The sequence below is a fragment of the Petaurus breviceps genome, unplaced genomic scaffold (assembly GCF_028583685.1).
Source record: "Petaurus breviceps papuanus isolate PSGF00001 unplaced genomic scaffold, PetGlider_PUasm1.0 179, whole genome shotgun sequence".
In the NCBI taxonomy this organism is placed as follows: domain Eukaryota; kingdom Metazoa; phylum Chordata; class Mammalia; order Diprotodontia; family Petauridae; genus Petaurus; species Petaurus breviceps.
Genome location: NW_027185779.1, coordinates 3,823,427 through 3,838,709, shown reverse-complemented (window position 1 = coordinate 3,838,709; position 15,283 = coordinate 3,823,427). Strand labels below are relative to the sequence as shown.

The 15,283-nt window shown below is 35.2% G+C and overlaps 1 protein-coding gene across 4 annotated transcripts in view; it reads left to right on the top strand.

Annotated features, from left to right (window-relative positions):
* The window catches only part of NDUFAF6 (NADH:ubiquinone oxidoreductase complex assembly factor 6), a 51,737-nt gene that overhangs the window by 34,492 nt on the left and 1,962 nt on the right, over positions 1 to 15,283 (top strand). For 3 of the 4 annotated variants that reach the window (XM_069086598.1, XM_069086600.1, XM_069086601.1), the window contains 4 exons: positions 4,388 to 4,490; positions 5,798 to 5,931; positions 6,550 to 6,651; positions 9,933 to 9,989. In XM_069086598.1, the coding sequence (XP_068942699.1) occupies positions 4,388 to 4,490; positions 5,798 to 5,931; positions 6,550 to 6,651; positions 9,933 to 9,989 (396 nt within the window). Of the gene's footprint in view, positions 1 to 4,387; positions 4,491 to 5,797; positions 5,932 to 6,549; positions 6,652 to 9,932; positions 10,033 to 15,283 lie in introns of all 4 variants that reach the window. The other variant, XM_069086599.1, reaches the window with a different exon arrangement.

Below are 15,283 nucleotides of genomic sequence, written 5' to 3'. Positions count from 1 at the left end.
TGCTTCGGGGGGGGGAAATGGACATTCAGTGAAATAGAGGACTTTCAAGTATTCTTACTGAATAGAAAATTTGACTTTCAAGTATAAGAATCAAGAGAAGCATGAAAAGATAAACAGAAAGAGAAATCATAAGGGAATTCTTAAAATTGAACAGTTTACATTCCTACATGGAAAGATATTTGTAACTCATGAAGCCTTTCTCAGTATTAGGGTAATTGAAGGAGATGATAGATAGATAGATAGATAGATAGATAGATAGATAGATAGATAGATAGATAGATAGATAGATAGATAGATAGATAGATTGATTGATAGATAGCAAGCACAGGGTGATCAGAATATGAAGGAACGATATCTAAAAAATAAAATTACAGAGTGAGAGGAATATATTGGGAGAAAGAGAAAGGAAGAGAGAATGAGGTCAATTATCTCACATAAAAGAGGCAAGAAAAAGTCATCACAATGGAGGGGAATAGGGGGTAGGTGAGAGGGAATGAGTGAACCTTACTGTCATCAGATTTGGCTTGAGAAGGGAATAACATACACACTCAATTGGGTATCTTACCCTACAGGAAAATAAGGGGGAAGGGCATGGGGGGGGGGATGATAGAAGGGAGGGCAGATTGGGGGAGGGAGTAGTCAGAAGTGAACACTTGAAAAGGGACAGGGTCAAAGGAGAAAATAGAATAAGGGGGGGCAGGATAGAATGGAGGGAAATATAGTTAGTCTTTTACAACATGACTATTATGAAAGTGTTGTGTGTGCTACACATGTATAGCCTGTGTTGAATTGCTTGCCTTCTCAATGAGGGTGGATGGGGAGGAAAGAAGGGAGGAAATTTGGAACTCCAAAAGTTTTAAAAAACAAATGTTAACAATTGTTTTTATGTTCAGCTTGGAAATAAGATATACAAATAATGGGGTATAGAAATCTATCTTGCCCTATAAGAAAGTAAGGGGGAAAGGGATGGGGGGGGGGTGATAAAAGGGAGGTCAGACTGGGAGAAGGAGTAATCAGAATGCATGCCATTTCAGGGGGAGGGGAAGGGGAGAGATGGTGAGAAAATTTGGAACTCAAAATTTTGTGGAAATGAATGCTGAAAACTAAAAATAAATTAATTAAAAACTTAAAAAAAAAATCTCTTTGCCTCAGATTTTTTCCTGTGATTGCCATCTTTCCTCCACCATGTTGTTTCCAACTGTTGTGCCCATAAAACTTGTTTTTCTTCTGTGCATTTATGTAGCATATAGTGAAAATGTTAAGATGCATATTAAACTAAAAAAAAAAGTGCATCTGATTATGTCCACAGCTCAAGAACCTTCAATGACTTCCCATTGTCTCTATGATAAAGATAAAACTGTGCTTGACAGTTAAATCCCTTCATAATCTAGCCCAGCATCCTTTTCTAGCCTTTACTATATGTTACTCTCCTTTCTTCACTGTATCTCAGTCAGTTTGGATTACTTACTAGTCCCTGAATTTTATATCCCCTCCTTTTTATAACATTCTATCTTCTGCCTTTATGCATTTGCACAGCCTATCCGCTGATGCCTAGAATGCCCTTCCTCCTCATCATCCCTGCCTCTTTGTATCCTTAGCTTTCTTCACGGTGCTGGTACCAGCTCCTATGGGAAGCCTTTTCTTTCTTTCTTTCCTTTTATTTTTTTTTGGGGGGGGGCACTTTTCTTAACTAGTTATTTATATTGTCTTTTTGTTTAGATTCTTTTTTGTTTGCTTGTCTTTTTATGTATATTTCTTCAGTAGAATGAAAGTTTCCAGAATACAGAGTGTTTTTCATTTTTGACTTTTTATCCCTACCGCCTAGAACAAGTATGTATTAAATTGAATTGAAATCAGCGTCTTAGAAAATGCCGCTTGCCACTTATATAATTTTTTTTTTCTGGGACCTCTAGTGACCAACCCTGGGACCGTTCTTCTTGGTTCAAAAGAAAGATTGAAAAACTTTTGCTGAACAGTTAAAAGAAGAAAACAAATCTACTGACTGGAAATTATCAAAACCAAAAATAATCCTTGACCTTAAGGAACTTTGTTTTCATTTAAATTGAAAATTGCCTTTAAATTGTAATTCATCCCAAGAGCATTTTAAATAATTCAATTTAAAGCACTATTTTTTGTTGTGATATATCAGAAAGTACATTTATACACAACTTTTCAAGTATTAAGAAAAATATATTCAAAGTCATACATGTAGGCAGGAATTATTTCCTGATTGCTAGTTGTTAATCTGGCAAAGAGTTAGGTAACAATCAGCAGCTTTGTCAATAGACTGAAAATCTTGAAAAGGAGGGAAAAGTTCAAGATATGGGAATATTTTATATAAAATAAGTTTTATATGTAGGGCACACAACTACAATCAAGTTTTGATAATTTCCAGTCAGATTTGTTTTCTTCTTTTAACTGTTCAGCTTGGTAATATATTTAAGAATGCTTAGCAACACCTTTTCGAGAAAGTAAATAATCCTTCTTCATCCATTGACTGGACTGATTTGTCAGGGACAAGCATCAGATACACACAAAAAATACAGAATAGGTAAAAGTTTTGTTGATTCAGTTAAAGTAAGACATAGCTAATTTAAGAAGCAACTTTCACATTGAAAAGGATGATAATGATTGAAAAATTATGAAAGCAAGAATATGATTCTTGAAGTAAATATAATTTTCCTTTAACTCATATTTTAATGTTCCAGTAATTACTAATGATGTATTAGTATACTTTTCTGCAGAGAAGCCCAGAGCACATCACATGTATCTTTAAAAAAATTTCTTGAATACTCATATGAAATTGGTATTGCTCAGATGTTTTTATCCCTCCTTGAATAATAAATAAGAAAAAACTGAAGTAAAGTACAATTAAATAAGCACTCAGAATCACAGTCGTTGTTAGGGGGCCAGAAAAGATCTAGATTTTTTTGACACTGAGTTCAAGGTTTTTCCTAATATGATGTTTCCTTTATTGCTATAGGTACTATTAAATCACAGATATTTTATTAGAAAGAATTTATGCCTTCCACTGGTGGTTCCCCTATGTAGTAATGGTCTCAAAGTAGGTCTGTTTTACCGATTACCAAGTGTTTACTGAGGAAATGCATTCTTCTCTTATAAAAACAGCACTAGAAGATACAATCCTCTGAGTCATTTTGACACAAGGAAATTTTTTTCCAAACATGGTAGTTGTACAGAATCTTCCATGTGTTTTTGCCCTAGTCCTTGTATGTTTTGCATTTTGTGAAATGGTTGATAGAGTTTAGGAATTTTTTTTCTGTGTTAAGACCTCTGGGATTAGGTCTGCAACCTTGGCTTCATTAGTGCCATATACTAACCAAGTAACTTTTGTTATTTAAATTGTTTTTTAAAATTCTAAACATAGCAAAACACCATATAATTTCCATATATTAAGTAGAACCGAAAAAGAGGATTGTATATAAACTGCAACTCTACTAATATAGCTTCTTTTTTCTTTAAGCATATAATAAATTCAACATATATCTTTCAAAACTGTGCTATTCCTCTCTTTTCCTTCCCTTCTGATGTTGTTAATCACCTTCTCCCACTCATCTGTCTCCATTAAAAATTTTTTTTAAAAACTTGTAACTAGCTATAAAAATAGTCAAGCAAAACAAATTTCTATGTTGTCCCATTTCCAAAAATTTGTGTTTCATTCTACACTTTGAGTCTATCATCCATCTTATGGAATTATTGTACCTCACTTCATTGATTAGAGTTATTGTCTTTCAAAGTTGATTTTCTTTACAGTGTTGTTATTGTGTAAATTGTTCTTTTGCTGACCAAGTAACTTAATTGACATAGCTTAACAAACCCTGCACTTTTATCTATCTTATTAGTATTAGTTGAGCTGGCTTTATTCAATCTGTATTTTTATTTTCTGTATATATGTAGTATGATTAGTTGTGCTTATTGTAAGCCATCAGTGGCTGTAGTTTTCTATTTTCCAAATATGTTGTATTCTTTGAACATGATACTGTTTTAATTATAACCATTTAAATTTTCTTGTATCATTTTTAGAACTCTGTCTCTTTCTTTTTCATATGTTTATGGTTCTCTTTTCTTCTCCTCTCCCCCTCCAAAAAAACTCTTAAAACTTGTACTCTTAATCTCTTGATCTTTAGAAAGAAATAGAAATGAAGTCCTGTGTTGTCATGGTGATTTGTACATTGAAATAATTGTGCATGTATTGTTTTGGGGGCAAGTGTATATGATATTAACTAGAAGGAAGCCTTAAATTCTTTTTTTAATTCCTGAGTTGTGAGCTAAATATAATTTTTATTCTTTACTATTCACTACTTAGAATGAAAACAAAATATTGATGGTTTAGCAAACTTTGTTTGTTTTTGTGTTTTGACTCTAGGAAAAAAATTTGGATGACAAAGCATATCGAAACATCCAAGAACTAGAAACATATGCTGAAAACACACAAAGTTCTCTTCTTTACTTGATGCTAGAAGTATTGGGTATGTGTACTTTCCACTTGATTTTTCTTTCCAATAAAACCTGTTTTATTCTAGTTGAAAATTTATTCTAGTAGGGTTAGTAATAAAGTATATATCTTAGTATTATCTATGGAGAAAAAGGTTTGCTGAATAAATAGCTAGAATGGCCTTTTCAATTGTTGTAAGACCAACAAATGTTAAAACACTTGTAAAAGTGCTTTAGCATCGTCATTTCTGTTCATGGTTAGCAATCTGCTCATCATAAATGATTAATAACTAATCTTTTTTTGAGGGGAAAAATTGATTTTTTGTCATTGTGAATCAGCAGCTCATTCCTAACATAGTCATAGTTACCTGGAACATGGAGAAGTTAAATCTCTACCTATCAGAGGAAGGAGTTGAATCTATGTCATCCTGACTCTGGCTACTCTAGTATGTTACATCTCAACTTAATCACTAAAGTTTTTTTGTAAGATTTTTCATAGACCCATAATTTGATTTATACTCCTCTTTGTACCTTGTTAATAATGTTTTTATATGTACTCATGAAAAATAGAAGAACATTTCTTTTTTTTTTTTTTAAAGCAATCGGGGTTAAGTAACTTGCTCAAGGTTACACGGCCAGTTATTTCTGGGTGTGGTGCTGAGTATCTGAGCCTGGATTTTGATCCAGGTCATCCCGACACTGGAGCCAATGTTCTTACTCGCTGAGCCACCTGGCCGCCCCTAGAAGAACATTTCATAACATATTTCTGCAATTTGTTGGGATTTTTTTTCCTTGCTAATTTAGGCAGGATTTTCTTTCTGACCTTATGTTCTAGATTAGTGAGTTCTTATTATAATTAGTAAGTTCTTTAGGCCGAGGACAATATATTTAAATTATTTTTTAAAGAAAACTATGTCATTATGGAACTCTTAAGTAGGAAATAAAAATTCCATTTTCTCTTAAAAGCACACCCAGAGAAAAAACACACCTATAATAATGAAAGAGTAAAGAATAGAATTGCTTATTTGCAAAGCATCTTCCTTAGAGTGAAATCATATGGAAATTATACTGAAGAGAATGGAAAGATTGGTATAAAGGCTTAATAGGTGATTAAGTCCTAGACATCATCTTGGTGTAGTATAATCTGAGGAAACTTCTTATTAAGTTGTTTCAGTTTTAAAACCCATTATGTGATAAAATGGTCACCTGCTTTACCCCTTTTGTGTGATTATGCTTTGAGTCTGTTCACAGTCTTTTTTCAGACATAATATATATTACTATAAACTTATGACATGCAAATAATGCTAACCAATTTTGTTCCTAATTTAAAAAAATATAATAGGTATAAGGGACCTCCATGCAGATCATGCTGCAAGTCATATTGGGAAAGCACAAGGCATTGTCACCTGCTTGAGAGCAACTCCTTATCATATTAGTAGGAGAAAGGTGTTTCTTCCCATGGACATTTGCATGCTGGTAAGAAAATCCAAGGAAGCTAATAGTAAACTGCAAACTGAAAATAAATGTTTTCTCTTCTGAAAGCCATAAGAATTTTAAATATAAATGTAATAAGTTTTCTTTAGTTTTATGTTCAACAAAGTCAGTTGACTCAGCCTGAAAAAAAAAACATACTTCTTTCGGTGTCATCTCATCTATATCCTCAAATCAGAATTTTATCCTATCAGGCATTTGTTTTGGTGATAGTGGTGAAGTAAGGAAGGACCATTATCTCCATGTATCTTGTCTCCTTTACCCCAGGCAGTCAGAGAGATCTTTCTAGTGGGTCAGCTTTTCCTGAATGCTGATCACAAGTAGTTAAGAGGGGAAAATACGTTTAAAAATAAATAAAAGCATTTTAATTTATAAAAAAAATTTAATATAAGCTGTAAGTTTTGGGAAAGAAATTGCTATTGTCTGTTCTCTCAAGACTTTGTTGCTAACGTAGTCTTCTTGTTCAATGATTTCTCGCTGAACCAGTGAAATTATTAGTGCATGATGGATAATTACCCACTTATTATTCCCAGGAGCTTATTTTATGTTTATAAATTAGGTTTAAGTGTATTAAGAACAACCTAATCTGAGTTTCTTTTACAGCATGGTGTTTCACAAGAAGATTTTTTACGTAAGAATCAAGATAAAAATGTGAGGGATGTAATTTATGATGTTGCCAGTCAGGGACATCTTCATTTAAAACATGTAAGTTTCTTTTTTTGGACCAATGAATAGAATACATTTTAATCCCTAGATATAGTAATTTCTAGAATGTTGTTTTGGTATCTGTTGCTTGGAATTCTTTAGATTCATCTTGTATTGAGTGACCCTTTACATAGCTCCCTTTGGAAGCTGTTATTCTCTTCAAGCTCCTAGTTTTAACCACTTTTCCCTTATTCTCAAGAGTGATATTATTTCTCTCTATCTTTCCCTCTTCCTTAAAGCATCTGTCTTTATGTTTATCCTTTTATTTATCCCATTTCAGGTAAAACATCATTTTCTCTCTGAGACTGACTTCTCCATACCCATACTATCAAGTCCTTCCCACCTGACTACTTCACGACTTTGCTCCATTAGTAATATTCCTGAATGATGCCAGTCCACTAAATAGCACCTTTTCCACTGACTTGTTTTCTTCAATCCTTAGATAAGCAGAGGATTTCCCAGACTTGAGAAACAAGCAAACTCACTTTTTTTTAAACTCTATAGGTTCCCCTCAAGTAACTGTTCTCTTATCAGAAAACATGTTTAGTTATTATTTGTTTGTTCTCCTGACATCACACTACATCCTTTTATACAAGTCTTCTCTTGTTTCTCTGAATTCCTCAAAGTTGTCATTTTCTATGGTGTATAACATTCCATTACATTCATATGTAATGGGATTGTTTTGATACCACAAAAAGAGATGCTATAAATATTTTGTTGTATTTGGTGACTTTCCATTCTTGACCCACTTGGAGTATATGCCCAGCAGTGGAATCATTTGGTGAAAAGGTTTGACCACTTTAGTGACTCTTTTAGAAAGATTCCAAATTATTTTACAGAACAACTGGAGAGTTTCATGGCTCTATTAACAATACATTAATATACCTATTTTCCTATAGCTCTTCCCTAACTACTTCTTTTATTATCTTTTGCCAATTTGCTGAGTGTGAAGTGTGAAACTTTAATTATGTTAATTTGCATTTTTTTTTTTGCAAAAAATTTTGGGAAAGAAATTGCTGTTGTCTGTCCTCTTATTGATTTAAAAAGTTTGTATTTTAAAAAGCATGTTTGTTGATAGTTTGCATTTCTTTTACTGCAACATAATATTTATACAGAAGTCTAATTATATTCCCACTATGGTCAAAAAACTTCAGTAACTTTCTTTTTGTGTGTGTGTGTGTTTTTGGAGGGGGGAAAGCAGAGCAATTGGGGTTAAGTGACTTGCCCAAGGTCACACAGCTAATAAGTGTTAAGTGTCTGAGGCCAAATTTGAACTCAGGTCCTCCTGACTCCAGAACCGGTGCTCTATTCACTGCGACACCTAGCTGCCCCTTTTTTCTTTTTAAAAAAATTTATGAACTTAATCATCAACAAAAGCAAATATTTCATTATTGTTCAGTCTTTTTCAATCGTGGCCTACTCTTTGTGACCCCATTTGGGGTTTTCTTGCCAAAAATACTGGAGTAGTTTGCCATTTTCTTCTCCTCATTTTATGGAAGAGGAACTGAAGCAAACAGGGTTAAGTGACTTGCCTAGGGTCACACAGCTCTTAAGTGTGTGAGACCAGATTTGAACTCAGGAAGATGAATCTTCCTGATCCCAAAGCCCAGGGCTCTATTCCCATTGTGTCAGTGTTGAATATTGTATGTTCTAATATAAAAAGAACAAAAATGCAGATTATATATGAAACCATGAACAATTATTATATACATTTTATTTTTAAACATGTATGTTAAATTTAACAAAATTATAACAAAATTATCCTATTTGTGACTCCTTTCTGAACTTTTTTGCTTTCTTCTTCTTTTTTTTGCCTTTTTGGAGGGCAATTGGGGTTAAGTAACTTGCCCAAGGTTACACAGCTAGTTTTTTTTGTGTTAAGTGTGGAAGGCTGGAACCAAGCTCAGGTCCTCCCGACTCCGGGGCCGGTGCTTTACTCACTGTGCCCCCCTTTTTTGTTTTCTTCTGTGTATTTTTTGTATACTCCCATGCCCTCATGCTCCATATAGTAACTTTCCTTTTAGAAGACTTTCTTTGTACCAGTAAATATAGTTAAGCAAAATAAATCAACATATTGACCATGCTAGAAAACGTGTCTCATTTTACACATCTGGTCCATCATTTCTCTGGCAAGAGGCCAGAGGTAGGCTTCATCATCAGTCTTTTGAAGTCTAGCTGAATTGTATACCCTAATAGCCGACATTTATATCGTGCTTGAGATTTGCAAGGCATTTTGTACGTGTTATCTCACTTCCTCATTTGTAAAATTGGGAAGCAGTGGTTCAGTGAGATAAACTGGTTTGCCAGGGTCACACAGCAAGTGTGAAGTAAGATTTGAACCCAGATCTTCTGACTCCGTGTTTAGCAGTCTTTCCATTATGTCTCTCTGTCTCTCCCCTTTACTTTGTATCCTTACCAGACTGCAAATTAGCTGTCACCTGCTCTATTTCTGCCTTCATCTGCCTATGTCTTTGCCAGTGCCATCAGCCATATGTGGAATGCTTCTTTGTTAAAATACTGTCCTTACTCCTAACGCTCAACATAGACACTTCTCTGTGAAGCCATTCTTGATTTTCTATCTGTAGAAGTGATCATTCCATTAAATGTCACATGACATTCTGACTTTTTATATCCTAATTTGTGTTATAATTAGGATATGGGACACCGAAGCTGGGAGGGCCTTTTGTAGTGATCATAGAGTCTAGCCTTTTTTATCTAAAAGATGAGGAAACTCAGATCCAGAGAGGAGAAATTACTTATTCAAGAAAAGACAAATCAAAAAAATATCAAAGCTAGTCTATAGAACAAAAAGGATTTTCCTCTTTTTCTCTGGGTTTTGTAGCTGAGGAAGTTTTTACCTCTAGTAACATCCATTGATCTACTGAAACAGAAAAGTTTAATTTTATTTTTTTCAGAGAATCTAGCCAGGAAGTGGATAGGAGGTACAAAGTATGTTAGTATAAAAAAATATTTCTTAACAATTGTAGTTTTCAAAAATGGAGTGGGTTGCACAGTGGGTTTCCCAGCCCCAGGGCTATTTAAACAAAGACTGTGCTATCATTATTTTGGTCAGAAATGTTCAAAATCCAGGGATTCTGGACTACTTATAGGTTGAACTAGAGGAAATGTTACTTCCCAGTTGTGAAATCCTACAATTTTGTGACTTTCTCTAATAGTTTTGTTTTGTGTGGTTTTAGAGCTTTTTGTTCACTTTAAGAGTTAGTATTTATTTTGAGGGGAATTTCTACATCAAGTCAATTTCCTCTCCTTGTTCATTTTAGGCCAGATCTTTCCAGAAAAGTGTTCCTGTGAAAGCATTTCCTGCTTTTCTTCAGACAGTAAGTAGAATAACAGACAGAGCCATGGTACTTAAGAGACTAGGTACATATGATCTTACATGTTTTAAAATTACTATAAATTTATGTTTGTAATATTGGTTATTTTTGGTTTTCATTTTTCTAAGTTTTAAGAATGAAGATCCTCCTATAGTATATAAAGAAATAAACAACTGTTGCCTTAAAGAATATTTTAAAACATCACCAGTTCCTCCTTCTGTTTCCCAACATTTAGTTCTAGCTTTTCTATAAGGAATTTTTAATATAATACATAGTAACATTCTAATCATTACACAGATTGCTATGTTTTGAGACAAGCTGTGTGTAAACTATGTATCATATGTATAGTACTAATACAGATCGTTAGCAAAATATCATAAAATTGGTGTAAAAATCTATAATTTCATTGTGGAATTATAGCATTGTACACAATTGTGTTTGTTTGAATGGATATGTAGCTGCGTATTGATTGACGAAAGAAGTGGTGTAGTAAATGCTGATCGGTCTTAAATACATAAAGTCCTCAGTCTAAAGAAAAATCTTTTTATGAGTGACAGAGATGAAGACTACACTCTTTTGAAACTTGTAGGCAACACAAAGATGGAGGAGATAACTATTATGCTAGGAAATGGAATCAAGATTTGGAAAGATCTAGACTGATAAGGTAGAAAAATAGGATGTATAATACAGGTGTTCTCAACTTGGGCTCCATAGACCCCCCCCCCCCCCAAGGAATTTGGTTAGATTTCAGAGGGTCCATGAATTGAGACAGTAAAAATAAAAACCAAAATATTTATTTTAATATAATTGGTTTCTCTTATAATCCCGTGTATTTTATACATTTAAAAGCATTATTCTGAAAAAGCAGCCTAGGGTTTCATCAGACTAGTTCTCAAGGAGGTCTATGACACAAAATGTTGAGAACTCCTGATCCAGTAGCTAAAATTCAATAGGAATAAATGTAAAGACTTATTCAGAAAATCAACTATGTTTATTTACATTGTAGGTTAAGCTTATTTAATACAGAAAAAAAGACTGCAGATTCCATCTATGATACTCTATCTCCAGGCCTTTGTATAAGTCCCATGACTAGAATGCATTTTGCACTCGTCTCTGACTCTTAGAACCCCTTGTCTCATTCAAAGCTCAGCTCTTAACACCTTTTTTTTTTTTAAGCAATTGGGGTTAAGTAACTTGCTCAAGGTTACACAGCCTGTTGTTTTTGTGTGGCTGCCAAGTATCTGAGGCTGGAACCAATCCCAGGTCTCCCAATGCCAGGGCCAGTGCTCTTACTCGCTGTGCCACCTGGCCACCCCAACAACACCTTTTACATCAGACATTTCTTGGTCCCTACAGTAACTAGTCTCTCTCCTTCCTAATTAATTTATATTTATTTTTGTATAATTATATGTGTATATATGGTCTTCTAATAGATTGTAACTCCCTTGAGAACAAGGACTATTTCATTTTTATTTTTATATCCCAGTGCTTAATATATGCTAGGTGCTTAATAAATGTGTGTTGATTAATTGATTGTGAATTAATTGTATGAGAGAGCTTCCAAAAAAATAATAGAATTAGTGCTTGGAGCCTGGGAGATAATTATCCCCTTCTACTGTTCTCCTAATTTGACCACATCTAGAATATCTTGCTTTGTGCTAGAAACTGTATTTTAAGAGGGCTATTAATAAGCAGGATAGAAACTAGAGGAGGTACCAATGAAGGTTGTGAAGGATATAGAAAGCATGTTTAGAAAGTATTTGTTGAGCTTAATTTAACAGAGATTAAGTTTAAGATTTAAGAGATTAGGTTTAAATTTAAGATTAAGAGATTACAGAGCTACTAAGTATCTGAGACAGGATTTGAATTTAGATCTCCCAGACTCTGGGTTCAGTGTACTCTCCACTGAGCCACCTAGCTGCTTATATAAATAAATACATTCCTTTAATTCATTACTAGCAACTCTTGATTTAAATTTTATTGATATATTTTGTTTTTATTTCACCTTCATTTTTGAATTTATTCTTCTCCTCTCCCGTGCCCAGATAGCCATTCCTTGTAACAAAATATTAAAAAGAAAGAAAAACAGTCCTGCAAAACTAACTTCTTGAGTCTGATGATATATGTAATATTTCATACTCTTGCAATAAAAAATCGGAGTTATATTTTCTTATTTTTTCTTCTTCGAAATCAAGCTTGTTCATCATAAATATACAGTATTTTTCTTTTTTTTTCTATTAACATTGTAATAGTCATTATATATGCTGTTTTCCTGCTTAGATTTACTTTATTTTGCATCAGTTCATGTCTTCCCATGCTGCTTTGAATTCTTCATAATCATAATTTCATATGGCATAGTAATATTCTGTTACATTCATATACCACAGTTAACTATTAATTAAGCTCCAACTATGTGTAAAACCCTCTAGTGAAATCCTATTTTCTCATTGTGGTAGAAAGGTGGGTTCTTGAAAGCTGTGTTAGTAAAATGCAAACTCTGGAAGGTTTATTCATTTAGCTGGAAAGGCTAAGCAACAAATGGTTGTTCAGAGACCAATCTAGTTAATTTTGGAAAGGTATATTACTAGAAGCTTAGCCATAGCCCTTTGAAGGAAGTATAAAATACTATACTGTAAAACAAAGTATAGTATGAAAATACAGTAATCCATAGAGTGCTACGGGATTTCACAGGAAGACATCAGAGAGGAGGCAGCATTTAAAACTGGGTCTTGAAGGGTGAGTGGGAATTAGATAGGCAGAGTTAGAAAGAAAAGTGCCCTCCAGGTAGAAGAACCAGCATGAAAAAAGGCATGGAAGTTGGAGGCTGTAGGACATGTTTGGGGAGTTGCATTCCCAGAATCTCAGAGGTAGAAGAGACTTCAAATTTGAGAACTGCAAGTAAGCTAATATTAGCCAGATCATAGAATGTGTAAAGAAAATCAGGGTATAAGAAGATTAGAAAGATAGGAAGGGGCTAGGTTATAAAGAACTTTAAATTCCAAACATAGGACCCTGGAGGTAATAGGGAACTATTGGAGTTCATTTAGTTTGGGGTTGAGGTTGACAAGGTCTCATTTATGCTTTGGGAAAATCACCTTGGAAGCTAAGTATAGGTTTGACTGGAGTAATTAGGGACTTGAGGCCAGCTAGGTTATTGAAGTAGTCCAGGTGAGAGGTGATGAAGGCCTAAATGAGAATCGTGGCTTTATGAGTAGAGAGAAGGAAGAAATGTTTTGGCAGTGGATTAGAGGTGTGGGGTGAGTGAGAGTGAGGAGTCAAGAATTATGTGAGCTTGCAGGCCTAGGTGACTAGGAAGATGGTAGTACCCTTGACAGTAATAGGGAAGTTGGGAAGAGGGGAAATGACTTCTGTTTTGAATATGTTGAGTTTGGGATATCTGTCAGTTTGAGATATCCAAGAAGTAGTTCAAGATGTATGACTATAGCTCAGGAGGTAACTTAGGGTTGAATATGTTGACCTGGAAGTCATTTGCATAGAGATGGTAATTGAACCCATGGGAGCTGATAAGATCACCAAGCAAGATGGTATAAAGCAAAACTAGAAGGGGGTTCAGGCATGGCACAGTGCTGGGCCTGGAGTCAGGAAGACTCATCTTCCTAAGTTCAAATCTGATCTCAGACACTAGTAAGTAAAAGAGTTGTGTGATCCTGAACAAGTCACTTAACACTGTTTGCCTCAGTTTCCTCATCTGTAAAATAATCTGGAGAAGGAAATGGCAAATGACTCCAGTATCTTTGTCAGGAAAACCCCAAATAGGGTCATGAAGAATTGAACACGATAGAAAAACAACAGAAGGGAGCTCAGGACAGACCATTGGGAGACCCAAGGGTTAGGAAGAACCAGCAAAGGAGACTGAGAAGGCATTTGAACTGATAGATTTGAGATCAGTATCACTAAGGTCTGAGGAGTGAGTATTCAAGAGGAGGTGACTGACAGTGTCACAGGCTTCAGAGGGCTTAAGGAAGATGAAAATTGAAGAAAGCCCATTAGATTTAGCAATTAAGAGATCATTGATAAATTTGGAGAGGGCATTTTCACTTGAATGATGAGGTCAGAAGCTAGAGAAGGTGTAGAAGAGAGTGAAAGGAGAGGAAATGGAGGCACTGACTGTAGAATGCTTTCTCAAGGAGGTTTGCCACAAAGGGAAGAGGCCCTATAGGATGATAACTGGCCAGGATGGTTGGATCATCTTGTAGGCAGCAGAAAAGGAACAAGCTAATGGGAAAAAAAATTGAAGATTGGAGAGTGTGAGTGATGGGGTTGTAGGGTGTGAAGTTTACTGGAAAAGTCAGGATAAAATGGGGTCAAGGTCAATTTTAGACAGTTTTGTTGTGGCAAGAAGGACCATTTCTTCATTTGAGAGCATTCTTAAAATTTGAGCGATGGGAGATGAAGAAGAGAGAAGAGGAGCCCTCGGTAAATGTTCTAACTTTTTATTTATTTTATTTTATTGTAAAGTATGAGACAAAGCCCTTGACTGAGAGGGTGGATGCTGTGGGAGGCTTGAGGAGAGACAAGAAAGTTTGGGATAGCCACTGAGAATTGGGTAGTGAATCATTTAGTGAGGAATAGAATGTGTGCCTCACTAGTGAGATTAGATAATATAAATTTGTAGTGAGATTAGATAATGTAAATTTTTAGAAGGCCCAGTTAGCATGTGATTTCTTATAGCTCTGTCGAGCAACAAGTGATTAAGAGCAAAGAAGTAGATTCTGGGAGTGATCTACTGTTGGCTTGTCAGGATTAGAAATAGCACAATGGGGCAAGGAAATTTTGAGGCTGGAGAACAGTGTAGTTGGTTCCCCCAGAGATTGAGATAGGGAAGTGGGTAGAGGCCTCTGGCAGTGGCAAATGGAGAATGGGGAACAGAGGTAGCTGGAGTGAGTGTAAAAGGCTGGGAGCAATAAACAGGGAGTCCAGCTACATTATCAGTTGATTGGAGAGAAGTTCATTGAGGGAGGCATAAGATTACTCTTCAGAATCCTCCCTTGATGTTTAGCCTCATGCCAAATGGAGATTGGGCCCTTTGAAGGCCCAAGGAAACCTGCTTACAGCAGGCAGGAGGATCACATTGTAGGTATGGGAGCAGCATCAAGGAGACCCTAAAAAAAACCCCTGGAACAGCAACTAAGCTGGAGAACATCTTGGATTAGGACCCTACTGGGATGGGAGACAGGCAGTGACCTCTCCAGCCCCTCCCATTTATTGGACAGGAGAAATTCTGGCAACTTGTCAGGGGTGGGGGAAAAAACACAAGATGCCAGTGTGCTCCACTG